The sequence below is a fragment of the Solanum verrucosum genome, unplaced genomic scaffold, assembly GCF_900185275.1.
Source record: "Solanum verrucosum unplaced genomic scaffold, falcon-dt-bn FXZP01000094.1, whole genome shotgun sequence".
Taxonomy (NCBI): domain Eukaryota; kingdom Viridiplantae; phylum Streptophyta; class Magnoliopsida; order Solanales; family Solanaceae; genus Solanum; species Solanum verrucosum.
In genome coordinates, this window is record NW_026019970.1 from 1,059,043 (window position 1) to 1,076,757 (window position 17,715).

Genomic DNA, 17,715 nt, shown 5'->3' on the forward strand with positions numbered 1-17,715 from the left:
TTATCGTGACGATAAACGAGTACACACCCTGGCATCTTTGTAAATTCTGCCTGGTCGACAAAAGTAACCCTTCTTTGGGGCACAATGAATATCTTCAGAGCAAATGCATAGTCCTTCTAGTGCACACCCTTCTTTGACTATGGTCAACCCATCTTTTAACCCTAAAACTTGATTTGTCCACTCACTTGAAAATAATCCTAATTGATCATAACTTTGTTTCACTTTCAAGAATTTATCAACATTTTTGTACTTGTTGATTGCACCAATAAATGCTACATTCCTATTTTTACCCCAATGTGGCAATGCCCCATATTTGAAATATGCAAGTTGTTCTACCTCTTCAATAATATCTTCAAAAAGTCTAGGGGACATTGGGTCTTTGCTTCTATAATATGTGATGTCAAAATCCAAACCATCTTCTTGTTTACCTAAGTAAGCATTTGAAGTTGTAACATACCTCATGAGGATTCCATTGTATAAGTCAAGGACACATAGTGATTTAGGCTCTAAAACAACAAGTTTTTGAACATCTTCAATAAAGCCTTTGACTTTGGATAAGCTAATGCTAAATGTTGTTTGGTGAAAAAATAGACCTTTAACTCTATGGTCCCAAGGGCATGTTGTGATTGTTGCATCTTCTAGACTGTCTAGGCATGTTCCTGATGCTTGAACTCGATTGTGTAAGCCAACCACTGGGTAGCCAGTAAAGGTAAAACCTGAGAGAATGCAACCGAATTATTAACGTAACTATGTTGCTTTGACTCTTTAAAAAACATCAACAGGTACATGCCTGACTCTTCAGAACTAGTGTATTTTTGATGAATCTGATACAGGTGTAGCATCAAAAGTGAAGAGTCGATGCAACTTAGATTATTAAAGTCTTCAATATTGAGAAGGACAAATATTTAAAGATCTCTTCCTTTCAAAATACAATTAAGAAGATAATGTTACTATTAAATAAAAACTTGAACTAATTAATTACTTATAATGTAATGTAATGAAAATATAAAATAACAATCCTTTACATGTTAAATGCTACTTGGATAGAGAATATGCAAAGCACCGTAAAGTTTTCATATTTAATTAGGGGTCGCTTAGTAGAGTGCATTAGGGAAAAAATGCATGTTCTAGCTTTATATATTATTAGTATCTTGTTTGGTTAAACTTTTTCAACCTATATTGTATAACAATTAAATTTAGCATAGTAAAACATAATTTCCATAGGTGTGTGTTTCTTATCGATTAGTTAAAATAATAATTCAAATTAGATAATCAATCCAATGAGTCTCTATAGGTACGATATCTGAACTTAACATCCTATATTACTTGTACGATCACGTGATGAAAGAATTAACTAACCATTATTTGTCAACCCATAAGCACCAATCTTCAATGTGGAAGTAATTAGTTTGGCACTTGAGCATTTTCCACCAGCATCATTTGTTGATTCTTGATACTCCTCTAGTGAACCAAGAAAGTAGACTAAAGTCATGGCCTAGTCTCAAAAATATTATCATAAAGTCGAAAGAAAGTACATTTGAAGCAATTTATGAACAATTAATTACCCGTAGTTCTTAAAATGGCGAGAACGAGCGAAGGTGTAGCGCGAAATCCAAAAAAGTCATTAAAGGCATTGCCAGGAGTGTTGGCAGAAACTCGATCATCAATCCTATAAATAACCTTGCGTTGGCTCGGATACCATGTAAAATCAGCAAATTCATGTTGTCTCCCAAAGGTAGATGCATCTTCCCCTAAGTTTGAATCATCCCTTTCTGAAAGTGTAATTGAACATTTGAACACTCGTTCTAATTTTAGTGTCACCTAAATTTAATTCACACACATATATTAGGACTGAATTTGTCATTCAAAAGTTATGTTTAATTTTTATACTATTGTTGAAAAGAGAATTAAACATACTTATCTAGGTAATTTATATTAATTGAGACTTAGGTAACAACTCAAGTTACCAACACAATAATGATATGTATTATCATTACTGAAAACACAAAAAATAAAATTGAGAAATGGAAACAAGCTAATAATAACTAACAATCCTTAAAGCAAAACTGAGACCAGAAAATACAAATATAGATAAAAGGAAAGAGAAGCTCGACTAAGAATAATGGAGATGAGAGAATCAGACTTTTTACTCAACAATTTGTATTTGTATAATCCCTGAATCAAATATCACTATATTTTTTTACGGAACCGTTCTCATGGCCACTACTCAACCCGGATTCCAAATTAACCTAGCCCTATTGCTCGTTCTCGGCCCAATAGTTGTTGTTAGCCCAATAACTACTTGTGTGACTTTGGTATCCACATTGGGCCGAACTTGGTTCATAACACTTATCTATATATTATGGATTTAATTTGAACGTCAAAAAGAGAAAAGAACTAGGAGTGAACGTTTGATTCTTCAATTTGATTTTATCAAACTTCAATTCGATTCTTTAATTTTTTATTATGAAAAAATGTAGTCAGTTAATTATTAGAAAATGATTTATTTTTTTCAAATGAGTGGAACTATAAAATATTGATAACATTCTCCCATGAAAGCGAAACACCAATTTACAGCACATATCCGTGCAGAGTGAAAAACATCATAACCACTTTTTTTTAATATCAAGACATGGGGAAAAAAGCCATATATATATATATATATATATATATATATATATATATATATATATATATATATCTTTTGGTTTCTCTTAATAGATATGGCAATAGTCCACAACCCTTTGATTGATATGTTGAGATAAAGAATGTCAAATAGGATGGTTGAGTTGAAATTGATCAATAAGTTAAAATGAATTGAGCTAATATATTGATTAGGGTAAAATCAGCTCAATAGTTGTTCGAATTAAAATGAATTAAAATGAGTTGAGTCATGTTTTTAAATCAGCATTTAGATATGTGATTTGGGATCTATTTCAAATCTCTAATATTTCAAAAAGCATTATTTGAGATTTTAATCATGATTTCAAAACATTTTAAATGTAAATTTGACTCATAAGTTAGTATTTTGTCAAAAGAGAAATATATCATTTTAAATTTTGTAATTAAAACTTATATTTGACGTGAAGAGATTATATATACATTCGATGCAAAAATATTCTATTAAAAATAATTAGTTACTATTATTATTCACTAGTGAATCTTTATAAAAATATGTTTATTTGAAAATTTGTAATCACAACGATCATTTACTTATAAAAGAATGGAGATATGTGATTTATTAATTTGACATGTTAGGATTTCGATATCTTGTTTATAAATTATATATGGTTTGCTCATTTTGGTGAGATTGTATAAGAATTGAGGAATTTTTGATAAATTCACACAACTTGTGGAGTTACATGTTTATGGAAAAAAAAATACAACTTAATTAAGAAATTTAAATTACATGTCCAAACAAAACTTCAATTTCAAATCAATCTAATTTTAAATTATGGTTTCATATCACATGTCCAAATGGATCCTTAATTATTATATACCCCCTAATTACATTGAATATATAATGATTATATATTATACATTAAGGGGTTGTTTGATAGACAGTAAAGTAGCAACTTATTTATGTATTAATTTTTGTATAAGTTGTAGAATTTTGATAGTTAGTTAGAAAATAAATTATTCATATATATAATAAATGTGACGTGTGATTTGTAATTCAGAAACTCACATAATTAATACATGTATAAATTATGAGGGAATTAGTATATTATCTTATACGTGATAGAAGATAAATTACTAATATCCACATAACTAATTAATACGCGCATAACAAAATGTGCAATCCTTCCACCTCAATCTTTTTTTTTTCATTAATAAACACCAATCACTATCACCGTTATAGTAGTGTTAAGCAATAAATATATACCTACACTATATAACAAGCACGATCAAATCAATGTTTCTTCCTCTTAGGAAACTTCTCATCCACCGTCATTATTGATCATGATTAGAGATAAAATTAGCTCATAAAATTATAATTTATTTAATTCATATACATTTAGATTGATCATTGAATGACCCATTGATTAGCTAAATTCATTTTAGTTTACTTTATTTTAGTCCATCAAATTGTGAACTGATATGTAGCACAAATTTATCTATGAGAAATTTTTTATTAAAATATTTTTAAAAATAAATTGTTATTAAAATGTTATATGTAGTAAGTAATGATAAAAAAAAATATAATTTTATAAGGTATTAAAATGTTATAAAAGAACTAATAAAGAATCAAAATTTAGTAAAAGCTAAACACGTTGAGTTATGATATGCGTTTGAATCAATTTAATTCATTTTAACCCAAGTAACTCTTAGGCAAATTCATTTTGAGTGTAATAGATACATTTAATTGTACTTAACATTTTGGCATTTAGTTTTAATTTAATTGTCGGTTGGAATAGACAAGATTCAGCTTAAATAAAAAAAAAATCAATATTATCTTCTATCTTTGTCTTTTCTTTGAATTATTAATGAAAAAATAATTTATTTTCATTAATTTGACTTTAATAATTAAAATTCACTTTTAATTTTTAATAATAGACATAGACCCCTTGTTATGATATACAATATTTTATCTTTGATGATTTCAATCTTCCATCTATGTAATACTTTTTATAATGTATAATATATGTATATATATATTTTGACCTGGTATTTATGTATTTTTATTTATATTCAATAATATTATATAGGTAGAATAATTCTTCTATGAATTATTAACATAATCTAACACTATATTTGTGATAAATATTTTAATATACATGCATTAAATATACGTATGTTATGCATGCACGTCGTATGTATGTTTAATTTCACTTATTTCTTATTTTCGTTTGTCTGTATAAATAAATGAGTTTTAGTAATTGCAATCAAATAAATAGCGTTTAAATTACAATTTAAAATTTATTTGTAATATAAACAGATTATTCTTTTAGAAATATGTTATAATATATATACTTTTTTGTAAACTATTTTGGTGTTGCATGTATTGATATATTTATAAAGTTATCACTTTTTGTTACTTTTACTTGTATAAATAAATATTAGAGGGTTAGATTATTATTAATAAAACTAAATTTTCTTATTCTACTCATTTATTTTTATTATTATAGAATATTATAATTTCATTAATTTATATATCCAATTAGTACTTTTCACTTTTCTTCTTACGTCTATGAAATAATATTTATCTTTTATAAGTTATTTTGTTAGATAGATTAGAAAATTAAAAAAATATAGTAATAATTTTAAGGAAGTAAAATTAAAGATAATGGTTGTATTATATGATATGAAATCTAGGCATTTAAAAATGTTAATTTTGTGTAAGAGAAGAATGTTCATTATTCAAAATTGAGAAGAAAATTTGAGTCTTTCAAAATAAAGTTAAAGATATATAAATGATTTTTCACTCGTTATTGAGAATTTAAAGGTCCAATAATTACGCGGGTTGGGGACTTTCTTCCACTAAAATGTCAAAATAATTACTATGTCATTGATACATCTTTTTTTTTTTTTTTTTTTAAAAAGTCAGTCTAAAATTTGATAAATATTTTAATGATACTATCAACACTTTATTGTGGTACAATTTAAACGTTAAATATACTGTTAGTTTAATTGAGTGTATAAGAACGATAATATTAAATAAAGTATATTAATAATATTGTGATTAGTAATTCTGAAATTATTTTGATTCATTATTTAATTTTGTGTAGGGGTATTCATGGTTTGATTTGAGTCAATTATGATAAAAATAAAAATCAAATCAGTTTAATCAATTTTTAAATTATTAAAATCAAAACATACCAAATGTGGGTCACGTTCATCTATTTGGTTATTGTTGATTTTCTTTTGTTTGATTCTTCTTTTTTATTCGACTTTTACGAAATCTTATTGTATTTCTTTTTTTTTTTTCCTACCATTAGGTTATTATTCTTTTCCAATTTAGAATCCATTATTAACATTTTTATTGTGACGAACATAATTTTCTTAAATTTTTAATAGTAATATATATATATATATATATATATATATATATATATATATATATATATATATATATAATTTTCTTAAATTTTTAATAGTAATATATATATATATATATAAATCCAAACCAAAAATAAAAATCTCTTTATTTTTAATCAATTTTGTTTGATTTTCTGTTTCAATTATTTTTTAATTGAATCACGAACCCCCTTAGTTTGATGTATTAAAAATAATTTTTATCTTTAATCATGCTTATTCAAATATCTTATATATACGATGATTTGCTCTGTATTAATTTTATGCCATATACTATTATATATAATATAACTAAAACATGAATACATTCTACCAAACGACTCCGAGAACATACCTGTGAAACAACTCCAAGAACACCTAGTGACACTCTAACTGCATTCAGCTCAGAGCTACCATTTTCCAATATACGAACTTTAGCATAATTATACGACGCATCAGCTGGTGTAACGATTCGAAGTCGCATAATATAATCATGTACCGAACTTCCCATACCCCAAAGAGAACTTCCATGAGCTCCGGTCCCAATTAAGCCACCAATAGTTAAACCCCACCAATAAGGCGCGTAAGGCAGGACTAATCCTGCTTTACCCGCCTCACTAATAAGTTGTTTCAATGTCACCCCACTTTCAACAGTTATACTCATGTCTTCTTGATCGATTCTCAAGATCTTGTTTAGGTATTTTGTACTTATAAGTAACCCGCGGTCTTGATCATCATTGTCTAGACATACCAATTTGGGTATGCTATGAGAAAATCGAGTGGCGATTTTCATTTTTCTCTTTTCTCTTGTTGCATTTGCTACTATAGAAATGACTTCTTCTTCTGTGGATGGATAAATAGCTTGAGATGCCTTGCAAATCGCGCGATCTGGGAAGGCCCCGTAGGAGTTTGTAATGGTGCAGTTGAAATTTGTGTTGTATGAACATTTTATGGGATCTTCAGGTGGGCTAGATTTAACTGAGTAGATCATAAAGAAGATTAAAGTTAGTTTTATGATTTTGGTGTTAACCATGACTGGTAAATCAGAGAGATGTACAACTTGTATAGATAGAGGGTTGCTGAAATAAATAGAAATAATGTACTGATTAGAAAAAGGTCACACAAGTATTAATTGTGTGGGACATAATATAAAATAAAACTTTTTATATTTAATTGATACTAGCTATATGCGTAGAAGCCCCATTGAGAAGGTGCAAGAGGTTGATTATAGTGGGTATGAGGAGAGGTAGAGGTAGGTCGAAGAAGTATTGGAGAGAGGTGATTAGAGACTTGACATGGCGTAACTTTAGGCTAATGTGGCATCATGACCTTAGGCGTAACTTCAGGTTGAGGCGATGGCATGACCTTAGATAGGAGGATGTGGAGGAGACATACTAATAACCCCACTTTGAAATTATATTTTGGAGGCAAAAGAATGAGGGGGACCACAAAAACATGCATCTTGCTATTTAAGACATGGATTATGACATGCCAACCTCTCTACAATCTTGTAGGGGAATAGTCTTGCACGTCAGACAAGTAAAAAGAAATAAGGCAAAATAAAATTATTATTTTTTTACCCCAATCTCTTAATATTGATGAATACTGTGACATGTCAAAATAAAAGAAGACTTACTCCATCTTGTATTGCAATAGTGACATGCCATTCCATCATTTTGTTTTTTTTATTCATGTTGCAAGTGCAAAAATTAGTTGCTGTACTAAGTTGAAAACATTAGTAACCTTTGAAGCCAAGATATATATTATAATAATAACTAAAAGATAGGGCTATACTATATTAAACAACTGTCATATAGGTGTAAAGTGACATTAGACATAGCATATTTTCTTTAATTTTATTTAGGCCAACATCATGTACAATCCTTTTAATTTGTTCTTAAATTTTATTTTGATACTCCAATTTAATTTTATTTCATTTTAATGTTTTTGACTTTATTTTTTTATGTATCATTTAAACACAAAATGCTAACTGGACATATTGTTGAGATATTATTCATCTTTTAAGGTGCGTGAGATATTCTTTTTAAAGTTAAGGGTTATTTGAATGAACTTATGAAAAGTAACTTATAAGTTAAAAGCTAAAAGTCACAAGTAGAGTATACCCTACTTTTGACTTTTTTAAAAAACTTTTTTAACCTAAAAATGAATGCTTAACACATTTTTTAACCATTTCAAACACCTTCAAAATTAAAAATATACTTAAAAAGTCAGAAGCACCTAAGAATAAGTTAATCAAAATAGACACTTAATATTCAACATTTTATATCGTTAACAACGTCCTCCTCTATTTCGTTTTTCCTTCTTCTACTTTACTTATTCATTTATTTTCTTCATCTACCTCTCATTTTCTATTTTAACTCTCTCTAGACTAAGTATATATCTTCCCAAAATAAAATTCATCTTTTTAATTTTCTTATTTTTTTGCAGTGTGGATATATATTTAAATTAAATGGGTTGAAGCATGTTGGTGTAACACCCCAGAAATTTTTTGAGCTAAGACTCGAACCGTTCTTCATAGTGAGTGAGATTTTTGCAAGGAATTTAAAATTTCTTGAGTGTTAAGGTCACTAGATGTTGCTCCTTGAGTTCCAAGAAGAACCTATGAGAAAAGCATTCAAGTCATTCCTAAGTTTTCCTTAAGTTTTGGGTCAACTTCAAACGACCATAACTCCTAGTAAAAGATGAGCTAGGTGAGCTACAAGATAGAAAATTAAATCCCTTCGAGTCCTCTTTCCAACGCCACTGAGTTTTCTCAATTCCGAGTTCTGAGGAAGAAGTTATGACTGATTTACTAACGTCGCGCAAACCTGGCAGCAGCTCCGCGACGCGGAGCCAATACGGACCTCACTGCTTGGTGAAAAATCATTCCGACTCCCAGCTAATTTTGTTTATTTATTTAAGGGTATTTTAGTCCTAAAAACCCTTAGAAGGTCATCTAAATTGCCCTAAACGAATAGAAATTAAGGTTTCAAATCAAACCCTCTCATTCACTCCAAAGATTCTACGCTCAAGAAAATCAAGAAAAGCTAAGGCTAGGGTTCTTCTTTCCAGATTTTTCCTTCAAGTTCTTCAAGAAGATGTTCTTTCAGGTATGTAAGCTTCCATAGTGTTGGGTTTGTTCACCCACACGCCAGTCATGTTAATTTCAGCGTTAAGTTCGTTCTAGAAAGTTGAAAATATGAGGTTCTTGAATTATGTTCTTGAAATTGGCTTTAGTTCTTGAGTTTTGATGAGATTATTGAGTTCTTGATGAAATCATGTCAATTTTAGAGTTGTTTATGAGTAGGTTTTTGTGTTCATGTGCTGGGTATCTAAATCTAAAGAGGGATTGAGAAAGAGAATTGAATTTAGGCGAATTGGGGTTAGAAAACGAAGAAGGAAAAGTCGAGCAGATTTTGGCACTCAAGTCCGCGTCGCGGACTTGCTTCCCCAGTGACAAAAAATTTGCTTCACGTCGGGTTAGGACGCAGACTCCTCTGTCTTAAAATTTAATTTCGTGAGTATTATTTTAAACCATCTCTGCGTCGCGGACTTGTTCCAAGACGGTGATTTCGTGACTTTTCTCATGTTTAATTAGCTATCAACAATCATTCCTAAACATCATAAGACCTTTCCTATCACAAATCACAACCTTGAATCCATAATTCAAATTCAAGGTAGAGTTAAAAGTTATGTCTTGAGAGTTCTCTCGGATATTTTGAGGAAGTAATTCAGAGAATGAGAAGAGTCGTATAAATGAGTTTCATATTGTTATGTAGATCATCGAGTCGAGTTGTTTCATGTCCATAACTTCCGCATGAACTCCATCAGTTTAGTATCTTTGAAAGGAATAGTATCTTCAAGTCCCAAGTCTTGAGTATCGAGTTCCTAACCCTTTTGAGATTATAATCCTAATCATGGGACTATTAGCTATTACCCATGAAGTCCATGAGTTGAGTTGTTCATGCCCATAATTCCGCATGAACATTATAAGTTGAGCAGTCTTAAAACGAGAAGTATCTTTGAGTCCTTGAGTTGAGTAGTTCATGCTCATAATTCTGCATGAACCTTCTGAGTTGAGCATTCTTGAAATCAGTAGTATCTTGAGGTTCTTGAGTTCCAAGTATTTGAGTTCTATCTATGGTTATTAAAAACCTTGCATTGAGTCGTTCAAGTCCATAATTCGGCGTGAACCATTTTTTTATGAAGTCTTTTACAAATGTTTAAACTTTGTTTTAAGACTTAAGCTTTGAAGTTGAGTAAAGAGTAAGAGTAAAATTCATTTTCTTTAAAATGATATATGGGAACTAAGTATTCCCAAGAGTGAATGTTTTCACATTTAAGATGAGAGGAAACTGAGATTTCCAAAAGAGTTTTGAGCAAGAAAGGGAACATCGATTCCAAGAGAGCTTTTAAGCTAAGTTTTTGAGTAATTATCTCAAATCAAAGAATGAAGTTTGTTTTAAAAATATATGAGCTAAGTATATTTTTGGGAGTAGTATTGAGCACCGATATGGGGATACGAGTTCATATTAACTCAAGTCTCCATAATCCATGTAGCGATCATTGGTATTAATGGGTCATACTTTTTAGATGATTACGTAAGTTAAGCTAGTGGATCCACTAAGTTAAGCGTTCTATATGACGGCAAAGTATAGGACAATTCTAACAACGTGGGCAAGACGATGTATCACCACTTAGGCTCATAGTGATGGTTGTCGGTTAGAGAAACTCTCACAGAAACTATATTACTTTATTATATAAGTAAAGTTGAGTTTGTTATTGCATTTTCTTTAACGAACTAAGTTGTTTTTACTGTTTTATAAAGTTTTCCATATATTGCATGTGTATTGTTGCTTTATATTGAGTTGAGTACCCAGAGTCGAATATCATATCTTTGAGTTGTGTAACATCCGGCAATATGAAATAATTGAAGAGGCTTAGAATTGGAAATTTTCATTTTTGGAAAGAATTTAAAGTTTTGGAAATTTTGGCTAAGTATGGAAAATGTGAAATTTTGGCCAACTTTGAACAGCCATAAATTCTAGCTCAGGATGAGTTAGGTGGAATTCCAGTTATGGTTGCAAAGTTCGTGGAACGACCTTTCCAACGCCACCGAGTTTGCTTGATTCCGAGTTCGTATGAGGGAGTTATGACCTTTGAAAGCTGGGCAGTTGACAAGGAAATCCGTCCGGGAATCATTAAGGGCATTTTAGTCTTTTCCCTAGCCAATTCTTTTGAGCTCATATTGTTGTATTAGGATGATCTTTGGATCATTTTTGTCCCATTTTTTTTTGAAAGAGAAAGAGTTAGGGTTCTTGAGATTGAAGAAGAGAAGAAGGAGAAGAAGAAGAAGAGAAGAAAGAGGAGATTTGTCAAGACCATTGTGGATTTTCGTCGGGGGTGATCCCTATCAAGGTATGTGAGTTTTCCGTGTGGGTTGATCCTTTCCCTCACACACACCAAGTTTATTCTATGCTTTGAGAAAAGATTGGAAATTGTTGTTGAAGTGTCGAAGTTGTTAGTTGTTGTTGATATTGTTGTTGAGGTTGTTGAAGTTATTGTTCGTTGTGAGGCTTGATTGGGTTGTGCATTAAGTTGAAACCTATTTTATGTTGAGGGGATTATGATTCTAAGAGCTATGACCCTTTAAAGGTCGATCCACCATCGATTTGCAGAAATTTCTGGGCTGTCGATCCCCATCTACGGGACTGGCCTACGGACCGTAGATCGATCAACGGTCCGTACTGGTCAACCGTCAATCGAAACAGAAGTTGGTTTTTGGGGCATCGATCTACGGTCACGACCTACGGTCCATGGCCTGACCTACGGACCGTAAGTCAGGACCGTAGGTCAACACTTAGTCTTTTTCTTAAATGAATTCTGGGGAAAATCTCTGACGCAATCTACGGACCGTAAGTCCATCTACGGTCCGTCGATGGCGTCCGTAAGTCCCATCTGTGTCACCAGAAATCTGAAGTCTCAGCCAAGTTTCCCCTCTTCTTTTCTCACTTTCTCATGCATGTTCCAAAGTAATTCACCTATGTTTTTATAGTTGTTTTCGACGTTCCAAAGTGCGTCTAAGCGTTCAAGAATCCTTCCATAACATGTGATCGAACACCTTGAATTCATAAATTCCGATTCAAGGAAAGATAGTTCCAAGTCAAGTGAAGTTTCAAGTCGAGTAAGAGTCTTAGTTTCAAGCTAAGTCATGAGTTTAAAGTTGAATTCTCTTCTTAAAAAAAAAGAAAAGAGAAAGCTATTAGGGAACTAAGTATTCCCAAAGGAGGTTGTAAATGCTATTATATTTGAATAAGAAGGGAATCATGTTTTCTTTCCCCAAAGGAGCCTTTGGGATAAAGTTTTGAGTAATTATCTCAATCAAAGAAAGAAGTTATTTTAAAAGCATGAGCCAAAGTATTTTTGGGAGTAGTATTGAGCACCGAATTGGGGACACGAGTTCATATTAACTCAACTCTCCATAAGAACCATGCGCCAACATGGACTTGTCGTATCATTCTTTTTAGATGATCACGTAAGATTAGGCTAGTGGATCCACTAAGCAAAAGTAAGGTCCTATATCGATGGCAAGGTATAGGATGGTCCTTTGGCAACGTGAGGTAAAACGTTGTATCATCACTAAGGCTCGTAGTGGTGGTTGTCGGTTAAAGAACCTCCCACAAAAGCTGTATTATGTTATAAAAGAAAAGTTGAGTTTGTTATCATTTTATCCTTAACGATCTAAGTTGTTTACATTCTTTTACAAGCTTATTATGTATGGCTTGTGTCTTATTGCTTTACTTTGAGTTCAGTTATTTATATGAGTTGTTCAGAGTCAAGGTAAGTGATCTCTTGTTCTTCTTTCAAGCTTAAGTTGTGGTTCAGCTTTTCCAGCTCACATATTCGTACATTCCATGTACTGATGCCAGTTGGCCTGCATCGTCTTATGATGCAGATACAGGTACCCCGGATCAGCATCCTGCGCGTCGTTGATCCAGCTGAGCACTCCAGAGTCTGTGGTGAGCCTCCTTGCATTCCGGAGGACTCAATTATTTTGTGTACTTAGTTTTGTTCTATTAGGATGTTGCGGGGTCTGTCCCCACATCCATCTCAGTATATTAGAGGCTTCAATAGACAGTCAGACAGTCAGTCAGTTAGTTTTGAGTCTCTCATCCATGTACATGTATATATATGTGTAAATATTCTATTTTGAGACTCGAATTACCCTTTGGGCCATATTTTTATTAGTTAAGTTGTTTATATCTTTGCATGACGTTGAGTCGTTCTGTTGAGTTAGGTTTCCGCTGAGTTAAGAAAGTCAGGCCAAGGGTTCGCCTGGGGCCAGCAATGGTCTCCAGGTGCCGGTCCCGCCCAGGGTGTAGGCTCGGGGCGTGACAAGTTGAGTATCTAATCTTTGAGTTGAGTATCTAATCTTTGAGTTGAGTATCTAATCTCTGAGTTGAGTATCTTATCCTTGAGTACTTCTGAGTTGAGTAAGTTTGAGTAGTTTTGAGTATCATTGAGTATTCCTTGAGTTGAGTAAGTTTGAGAAGAGGTAATTATGTTTCTTTTTTATCAAGTTTCAAGCTTATGTTTATGTTTTAGAATTCCCCTTACATGCTCGTACATTCCACATACTGAGCCATTTGACCCGCATCTTTTCATGATGCAGACATAGGTGCCAAGGCTCGAAGACCTCTGGGACATGGAACAGTACTTTAAGGTTGTTCGTGCCCCTTTCTTTTGACCGTGACTCCGTACCGACGCCTTTCCCTTTGTATAGTATACGGCTATGAAGCATGAACAGAATCGCCTTTGTTCTGAAGGCCTAGCGAGTTCCTTTTTTATTTTTTTTCAAAGGCGATGCCAAGATGAAGACTCCTCAGCGCCAATTAGTTGATGCTACAACACTGCTCTTACCGCGAAAAAAGCCTTTTGACTATTAAAAAAACTTATTTGGAGACCCGGTCTGGAATTAGGTGTAGCTATATCACAAGCTCATGTTTCTACGATCTTAATCTGTATTTACTTGAATGATGCTATAAATCTTCATCAAAGTGCGCTGGATCCATATCTCCCTTTGCTTTGCCAAATAGTTGGCGCGCCAGGGAAGCGCTCTTCGGGCTGAGGTCCAATTCATCTCGTAGGCTTATTGTAGAGCAGAATGCTGTTATAGAATCCGCTATTTTTGGAATAGAATAAGCTTTGTGTCCTAACCAGATGCCGTGGGGCGATAAGGGGTGCTTTATCTAAACTAATGGCTCTATCTCTGAGGTAACCCGGACTAGTAGGCTGGCTAATCACTTGATGACCCGGTGGAGAATGGGAACAGAGAGTCGCTCCCATAAACGAATGAATGGGGCTCCTGGTCCTGATCGAACCAGAGATTCCGACAACCCGGGGAATCGGCAGAAAGAGATGGGTCGGATACTGGAATCTGCCCACGCTAGTCGTCTGAGTGTGTGGTGTGTAGTGGGTGCGTCTTAGTGTCTTCTTACTACGAAAAAGAAATGAGAAAATATATGTTTCTCATTCTCGAAACTCCACTCGTTCTCTCCTTTCTTTCGCCTAAACAATTTCATTGCCTTCCTCTAGAGCATCGGCCGGCCGGTTTTTCGACCAGATCCCCCTAAAAACCATACGTGCGGGTCTCCCCGCATGCGGCTCACGCCATTCGAGGTGGCCCAGCCCAGGATCATCAACAAGAGCTTTGTTGATACATCCGGGAGTTTGAGTTAGCTATAGTGAGCCTTCTTGTTTCCGCAGAATTTCATTTACCTTTCAGTTTAGTCAGAATGCCGTGGGTCTTGTCCCTACTTTCATCTTTATCAATTAGAGGCTTCATAGATAGTCAGTATAGTTGAGAAGTCTGTATTATTTATTTATTTTATTAAATGTTTTAATGACTTAAGTTGCCTATTTTATGGCGAGTTGAATAATATATTTTATTCAGTTTTCTTTTGAGTTAAAGCTTTGTATTTGATTTTATTGAATTTTATTCAGTTTTAAGCTTTTGCATGCTTAAGTTAGTCTTCCGCTTGTAGTCAACCCAGATGAGGGTTCGCTTGGGGACCATCAATGGTTCTTAAGTGCCGGCCACGTCCAAGGTGTAGACTCGGGTCGTGACAGTTGGTTTTTTGATAAAGCAATTAAGAAAATAACAGAGAAAGACTTTGAGAAAAAAAAATACTGCAGAATGGTCAAAGGAAATTATTTTATTAATAATTCAGAGACATACATTTATAGATATTATCTCTAACAAAAAATAGAAAAATATGCCAATAAAATTCAAATAACAAATCAAAGAACTAACTCTTAAATTCAAGTCACATAGGATTTTAATAAAATAATTTAAAAACCTTAAAAGTAGCTAACTATTTTATTTCTGCAATATCCAAAGACATATTCTCAACACTCCTACTTGGATCAGGAATTGTAGATTGTAGTCTCATCTAAAATTGATTTTGTGAACAAATCTATCAATTCATCTTTTGTCTTACAAGGCTTGTGTGCATCTTCTGTTTGATTAAATGAGAAGCTCTTACCTCTCATTTCAACTTATAAAATCTCTTGCTTAGTAGAATCAAATATTCGACAATATTTGTCTCCAAATAATAACTTAAATCTTTTTTCTAATAACTGGCCAACACTAAACAAACTTTTATCAATATCAGGCACATAAAGAACATCTGACATTATTTTTGTACCTGAATTTGTTTTAATTGCAACAGACTATTTTCCTTTTGCAGGAATACAATCATCATTCTCAATTCTGACTTTCTTATTTTTCATAGGAATAAACTCTTTAAAAGGATTTCTTCATATGTCATGTGATTTGTACAACCACTATCAATCATCCAAAAATCAGATTTTTTGGTTGAAAAACAAGTTGCCACAAATAAATGGTCTTCTTCTTCTTCTTCTTCTTCAGTAGTGACTTGGACAACTGTTTCATCCTTTTGAAATTTGCTTTTGCAAATCACAACTTCATGACCAAGTTGTTTGCAGATCTTGCATTGTGCATCTGGTCTCTTCCAACATTTATATGGAGGATGTCCATTTTTGCCACAATGCTGACAAGGTGGGTAATTCTTCAAGAATTTACCCTTGCTTTGAGTTTTGTGGCTGGCTATTAATGCTCCTTCAACCATGCCATCTTGCCTCATAAGCCTCCTTTGCTCCTGTGCCTGCAAAGAATTTAACAATTCTACCAAGGTAATTTTGGACAGATCTTGTGTGTTTTCCAAGGTTTTAATACATGCTTCATATCTTTCGGGCATTGTAACAAGAACTTTTTCAACAATTCTTGTATCTTTAAATTCAGTGCCTAGTAATCTTACTTTGTTGACAATTCCAAGCAATCTGTCAGAGTATTCCTTGACTGTTTCTAACTCTTTTATTCTCTGCAATTCAAATTCCCTCATTAAATTTAATACCTTCATTCCTCGTATTCTTTAATCTCCATCATATTCTTTCTTCAGATAATTTCAAATTTCTTTTGGTGATGTGAGAGTCATGATTTTCATGAAAATAGTTGTCGAAACAGCAGCAAATTAACAAAGTTGCTTTTGCTTTCGACTTAATGGTTTTTTTTCCTTGTGATTCTTGATTTGGGCCACGGTGGGATTATTTGGCAGCAGATTAATTTCATAATCCTCTTCCATGGCCTCCCAAAGATTAAGAGCCTCCAAGTAGGTCTCTATTCTTACAGCCCATAGTTGATAATTCTCACCATCAAAAATAGGAGGATCCATTCGTGAAAAACTATTTTCGGAATCCATTTTTCTACTCACAGGTCTCTCAAGAAGAAGGCTCTAGATACCAATTGTTGGTTTTTTGATAAAGAAATTAAGAAAATAACAGAGAAAGACTTTGAGAAAAAAAATACTGCAGAATTGTCAAAGGAAATTATTTTATTAATAATTCAGAGACATACATTTATAGATATAATCCCTAACAAAAAATAGAAAAATATGCCAATGAAATTCAAATAACAAATCAAAGAACTAACTCCTAAATTCAAGTCACATAGGACTCTAATAAAATAATTTTAAAACCTTAAAAGTAGCTAACTATTTTATTTCTGCAATATCCTGAGACATATTCTCAACAAAGCATGATTTTCAAATCGGTTGTCTATAAGTTGAGAAACAGGGTCCAGAAAAAGATGTAAAAATTGGCTAGGTGGAAGAAGTTTGTTTTATTTCTTATTCCGATTATGCTATGGAATTGGCTAGGTCTTACTTGTAGGGGTAGACATATATATCAAAAAAATTGATTTAACCAAAATAAAAAATTGAATCAAATTAAATTAGTTTGATACATATTCAATACACATTATTAACAAATCAAAGTACTGAATTAGAGTTCAAAAGAATGCAGTAGTGTTTTTAAAAGACTCTATTAGGACTCGTCTCGGGGCGGGGCTCTAGCAAATTAATGCCCCGAGACTCAAGTGTGAGGCTTAGTTCTGTAAGACTTACGCCCTAAGCACCTGACTGTACGCCCTAAGCATCCGGCTGTACGTCATAAACACGCCTGACGCTCCCCTAACAGATCTTACACAATTTATGTGTTAAATTTTTTAGTTATCATTGTTGACCCTCATAATTCTTGAATAAATGAATGATATTTAATAGTTTTTTAATCTATAGAAATAAGAAGATTGAGAGTAACTCAAATAACAAGTTGTAGTATTGC

At 32.6% G+C, this 17,715-nt stretch overlaps 1 protein-coding gene across 1 annotated transcript; it reads right to left on the reverse strand.

Moving 5' to 3' along the window:
• On the reverse strand, positions 1–16,796 carry LOC125817073 (probable L-gulonolactone oxidase 6). Its single transcript, XM_049496652.1, has 7 exons — positions 16,725–16,796; positions 16,356–16,418; positions 15,909–16,202; positions 6,371–7,117; positions 1,566–1,821; positions 1,360–1,461; positions 1–716 (listed from the first exon to the last, which is right to left on the reverse strand). Exons 1-7 carry the CDS (start codon positions 16,794–16,796, stop codon positions 1–3), a joined length of 2,250 nt encoding a protein of 749 aa, XP_049352609.1.
• Positions 16,797–17,715: the final 919 nt, after the last annotated feature.